The sequence below is a fragment of the Parus major genome, chromosome 2 (genome assembly GCF_001522545.3).
Source record: "Parus major isolate Abel chromosome 2, Parus_major1.1, whole genome shotgun sequence".
In the NCBI taxonomy this organism is placed as follows: domain Eukaryota; kingdom Metazoa; phylum Chordata; class Aves; order Passeriformes; family Paridae; genus Parus; species Parus major.
This window is the reverse complement of record NC_031769.1, coordinates 105,262,072-105,267,200: the sequence shown is the minus strand read 5'-3', so window position 1 is coordinate 105,267,200 and position 5,129 is coordinate 105,262,072. Positions and strand designations below refer to the sequence as shown.

General features: G+C 41.8%; 1 protein-coding gene across 2 annotated transcripts; it reads right to left on the bottom strand.

Moving 5' to 3' along the window:
* Window positions 1-792: 792 nt before the first annotated feature.
* On the bottom strand, window positions 793-3,370 carry LOC117245492. Of its 2 annotated transcripts, none has more exons than XM_033519673.1 (3): window positions 3,312-3,370; window positions 2,936-3,131; window positions 793-1,340 (listed from the first exon to the last, which is right to left on the bottom strand). In XM_033519673.1, the coding sequence occupies exons 2-3, from the start codon at window positions 3,108-3,110 to the stop codon at window positions 877-879; spliced, it is 639 nt and encodes a 212-aa protein (XP_033375564.1). In that variant the 5' UTR covers window positions 3,111-3,131; window positions 3,312-3,370; the 3' UTR covers window positions 793-876. The 2 variants fall into 2 exon arrangements, with proteins under 2 accessions (XP_033375564.1, XP_033375565.1); XM_033519674.1 differs by lacking the exon at window positions 3,312-3,370 and adding an exon at window positions 3,232-3,248.
* Between the last annotated feature and the right edge of the window lie 1,759 nt (window positions 3,371-5,129).

The window sequence follows — 5,129 nt, the reverse complement described above, 5'->3', positions numbered from 1 at the left end:
TGAAGTATGGCCATTTTCCAGTAACCATGTGCTAGCATTTTACTGTCAGGCTCAGGTATATACGCCTAAAATCTAGCCCTTAACTAAATAAAGGAAAAATGTCTAAGCCAAAATTTCTCAGCTGAGAAACCCAGATCATTATTTTCAGGTACATACTATCTTAATAAGAACTGAAAATTCTGGTAAGTTCCTCAGAACACATTTTTATTGTTTTTAATTTTTAATTCATGTGACAACTTAACAGCTAAAGGGTGTGAGATTTTTTTAAGCAGATTGTGCTCTAGCTATCTCACATTATCATACATAACTGCTTATATATGAATAATCAAATATATGCAGTAGAATACAATTTTTAGATTTAGATCAAGTTAAAGAAAAAACACACCAAAAAAATACCAAACCCTCTAGGCCTCTATAGGGTAAATTAAAGCATTTAGTGAAAGGAAATACTGGAATAAACAAGGGCTTTGAATTTTAAATACCCTTCAAACAGTTATTAAATAGAAGAGCCTCCACTGCTGAGAAATTAAAAAAAAAAGGCTGCATTTTGCCTCTATATCTTTAAATTGCAAAATAAATAATCATTACATTAGCTTAGACTCAAAGTAATTTTCCCATTTTTAATGCCTTATGATTACTAAAGGTTTTTAAGCTCCTGAAGACGACAGCAACACATATCAAGGAGACAAAACTGGAATGCAAATAACTTTCTAGCTGTCTGTCAATCTAAGAGCAATATACTGAGCTTTACTCTATTTGAACCTTCATGGCTTTTCTGCAGGCTTCAGCCTGTGTTACAATAAACGGTGCACATGATGACAGGCATTTGCATCTCCACAGATTTGGCTCCCAAATTCAAAACAGATGTGCCAAAGCTCAGAACCCTCTTAAAAATCTTTCTACTGCCTCATGAAAAGTCTGGGCAGAGTATTGCTTTCGTCTGCTTAAGGGAACCAGCGAATACTCCTCTGCAAAACTCCTGGGATGATCATCACTTCTAACACCAGCCCAAGAGCTGGCTGTCCCAGTGTTCCCAGTGCTGCCATCATTGTCTTCATCCTCTGAAAATAATTCCCCTCTAATCATGGAGGTCGAGCTGTTGTCTCCACCTAGATGATGTGGCCTAGATCTAGAAGGACGACCTTCTTCTAGATAAGTCTCTGAGCAAGCACAGGTGCAGCCTCTGACCCAACATCGAGGAGGTTCTCGCTTCACCCAGTATCTGGCAGACCTAGCCATCATTCCCATAACATTTCCATCATCAGGCAGGGCAGGAGTCCGAGAGCTTCCACCATTACCGTGCGTACTCACAGGTGGAGCACGACTGCTAAATTTGTAGACTGCAGAGAAAGCAACGAGATTAGATCAAGCAGAACAAGACAAAAAGATCCAAAGTTAAGAAAAGGCTTGTACCTGATTGTCCATACGCCATCTAGTCAAGAAATATTTTAAAGGTGTCTCATACGATTTTCCCCCAGCCTCACCATAAGCCTTTGAGAAAATAAGTTGCTTATCACAAGACTTGGCATCATTTTTCCAGGGTCAGCATTAAGAAATAACTGCACTTCATTTTACTGTCCTCTACTGTTGTGAAAACAGCCCTTCCTGTCTTGCCAGTAAGAGCAGAGAAACCTCATGCTCTGTTTAACTAAGGTTGGAACTAATGCCAGGGACAATGACCACAATGCTCTTGGATTTCAGTGTTCTCCCAGCACCGCACAAACCACGGCAACAGTCCTGCAATCCATGTAGCATGCTAACTTTAACAGAAGACTACGGGAAAAAAAAATTTGAAGGAAGATAAAAACCTAACTACAAACCTTCCTTGAGCATCAATATTTTATTTTGCCTTTCATTCAAGAGCTTAACTCATTTGATTTATTCCTGACTCTTTATCACTTCTGTCTCTCCCACATCCTCCACCCCTCCAAATATATCAGTTCTTGGTTTCTATTTCTTTGTGGTCTTTCTATCATCTCAGAAGTACTGAGAAAAGGGAGTTTTGACCTTGAAATACTGCTACACAACCTTCCCAGATAATCTTTATCAAGGCCCAGCTGTGGCCTTTGAAAAGGGTTTTTGTTGCACAATCAAACCTGCTCACAGGTTACGGGAACTCCTGCTACTCTGAATAGCGAGCACAGACGGGTATTTGGAGTTCTCCATGAGCTGGCCAGGAAGATTGCCTCCTCATGAGAGGAGGTCTATGTGTATAAAACACCTCTGAAATTTAGGAGGCCTCCTGCACATGTAAGCTGGCTGTAGGGTCTGGAAACTAGCTGCCTACCTGTTAAATACCTGGCAGCAGCCTTGCCTTGCAGTTCTGCTAGAAGTTCCACAAGCCTTTGGCTTGCACAGGATAAGAACCAGTAGCAAGTTACTGTGCTGTTCCTTCTCTAACTTCAATTCACGCTGGGTAGGTACAAACTCAGTGGATCCTACATTGCTCTTGGTGAGCTACAGAGCTGAGGTGCACTGTGGGAGGGTAACATTGCTGTCTGGTAAGTAACTCCATTCAAACCATGGCCTTATGGCTACTCCACTCCACTCAGCCTTAACTCCAAGCACTGTATAAAGATACCTTAAGTTTCAATGCCAGATATATTTCACATAAAAGAAGGAATTCTAGAGTAAGCACTCTAAGATGATATTTCTCTGCTTTCTTTGAAAGTCAACAGGAGGTTTTAGCTCCTGAAGAAGAGAGCCAGAGCAAGGAAACAAAACAAAATTTTGTGCAGGTCAGAAAACAGCAGTTCTGAAAACACTAACAGGACAGCCATAGGGGTGTCACCTAGAGCTCTTTTACTTTTAAACCCTTATTTCAAGGGAGTTTCCTGTATGCACACAGACAAGACAAACAAGGAATAGCAACTGAAGTTAAGCACCACTCATTCTCCTCCTCACCCAACACAACTACCCCTTTCCCACAGATCACCTTGAAAGGTCCTAGGTTCATCTTCTCCTCGGGATGCAGGAGCTGCCTGCCTACGCCTTCTTCTCCGGGATCTAACTGGCCGAGGTCTGACAGGTTGTTGTTGGGTTTGGCTGTCTGGTGCAACATCCTCTTCCCCAGGGGGACCCAGGGCTCTTGGGCTGGGCTGTTGAGCCATTTGAATAGGGTCCACCTAAAGCTAAGGGTAAAGGTCAATGAACAGGGGACCTATCACAAAGTTACTGGTTTCACAAGAAAATAGGAAACAGAGTCCAAGAGCTATAAAAGCTCACATTTACCTCATACATTACAAAGCAAAAGGAAAGTCTTTGGGCTAAATCAACACCAACAAAACTTTTCCAGCACAACCAGACCGTACCTTGCAATTTAGCCTTACTTCTTGGTGAAGGCACCTCCTTTCTTGTTTCCTAGGTAGGAGCACAGTGGTAACCCCACTGATGGAGGAAGGGGAGAGGACTGTGGCTATAAGTAGCAAACAAACCACTGGAGGAGGAGCTAACACAGCATCTTCTCATTTGTAATCAGCAAAGCCTAATGAAATGAGAAGAGAGCCTACAAAACCTGTCTGTGATGTTTGGGTCTTAAAGAAGTAAAACATCACAAGGTTTCCTTGGTCCTTAAAGAGGCAAAGAAAGAAGGGTGAACTTCTCATTTGGCTGAGGTATGCTCAGCACAGGGACAGGGGCAAAATAGATAGTTTTTACTTCTTAATAACATAAAAGTATGTTTTATCATACTGTTTTCTATGATTTTCTTTCAGTCCTATTCTGTGGAAGAATAGAAACTGGAGCAGGTACTTCTTCCTCTGTTCTAGGTGGCACTATCTCCCAGATCTTGTGAAAATACACTCTTCCTTCTGGACTACCTTGCACAGCCCCCCACTTTTCTCATAGATTTCCCCTAGCTTAAGAGTTTCTTAGGCTTCTTATAGCACTTTGTGAATTCCTCTGAGACCCTTTCACAACTCTTTGAGGACTACAACAGTTAACCAAAAAAAGCCCTCAGGCCTATAGTGAAGAAGAGGAAAATTACTATTTGCACTGCTTTCCATATCCTTGGTAACATACAAAGAGAGGAGGCAGCTCTAAAACAAGGAACTAAACCAAAGAGTCACCTCCGAGTCACTTGTCACTCAGTGTTTGAAAGGGCAGAGTTGCTAATTTCTGTGCATCGTAGCCTGTCCATCCCCAGACCCTTAGGCTAAGAGATAGTCCAGAATGGATGAGGGTGGATACTCCAAAAGTACTGAAATTTTGATGAACTTCCCATGGACATGGGCTGTTTTGATATTTGTGATTATAATCACCACCTTAAAACAAAACAATTCTGAGCCCTGGGTTAGAAATGCAACCAGACTGGCAAATCTTGTGTTTTCTCCTTGTCATATTTCAGAAGTAGCTAATTAAATGCAGACTTACTATGTGACTAGCACCAGACCACAGAAAGCTCACTTCATTTCTGGGCTCTGCTATGTACGTGTTCAGCAATAAAATGCTTTTTCCCCTCCTGACCTGTCAAAGGCAAGGGCATCGTATCATGAGTTAGTGCTGGGGGATGTGGGGGTGGGTAAGGAATGGTGGCCCAGAAGTTGAGGTGGACAAAGGCTTGATGATCCAGCTCATATGACCTAATAGACTGTGTCACTGCCTTTGGGAAATACAAGCCTCCTGGCACATGCCCTTGGCTGGAAGGTCAGAATAGAAAAGGCCAAGCTCAGAAAATGAAGCCCTCCAGCTGAGAAAAATAACCCAACCATGGATTAGAAAAAGCTTTTTTTTTTTCTCCAACTTTTTTTTTTCCCCCAAATTTTCAGACTTGATGCATTGCTGTAGTGCACTTCACGTCTGATTAAATTAGTCACATTGCATTATGCCATATCAAATCTGACATGTTGCAATGGAATGTGAACAGCATATAAAGATGTACTGGCATCACAGAGCTGCTACCTGCTTCTGACACATCACTCTGCTAGCAGCAGGTAAGGGAGGCATTCAAGGTCCAAATCCTTGTTATTTAGTCATGCTTTTGCAGCTAAATAGTAGTTTCTTGTATAGTTGCTTAATTTTTGCATCAAATTAGTAATCAGTTACTCAAAAAAACTCTCAACTACCCCACACCTGCTTGTGATAATACACAAGGAAGTATCTAATCAGGATTCAGCCCATCCCTTAAAAGC

Coding starts and splice junctions, on each gene's coding strand:
- LOC117245492 (XM_033519673.1), bottom strand. CDS start 3,110: ATGGCTCAACAGCCCAGCCCAAGAGCCCTGGGTCCCCCTGGGGAAGAG. Junction 1,341..2,935: donor TGAACCTAGGACCTTTCAAG/GTGATCTGTGGG, acceptor CTTTCTCTGCAG/TCTACAAATTTAGCAGTCGT.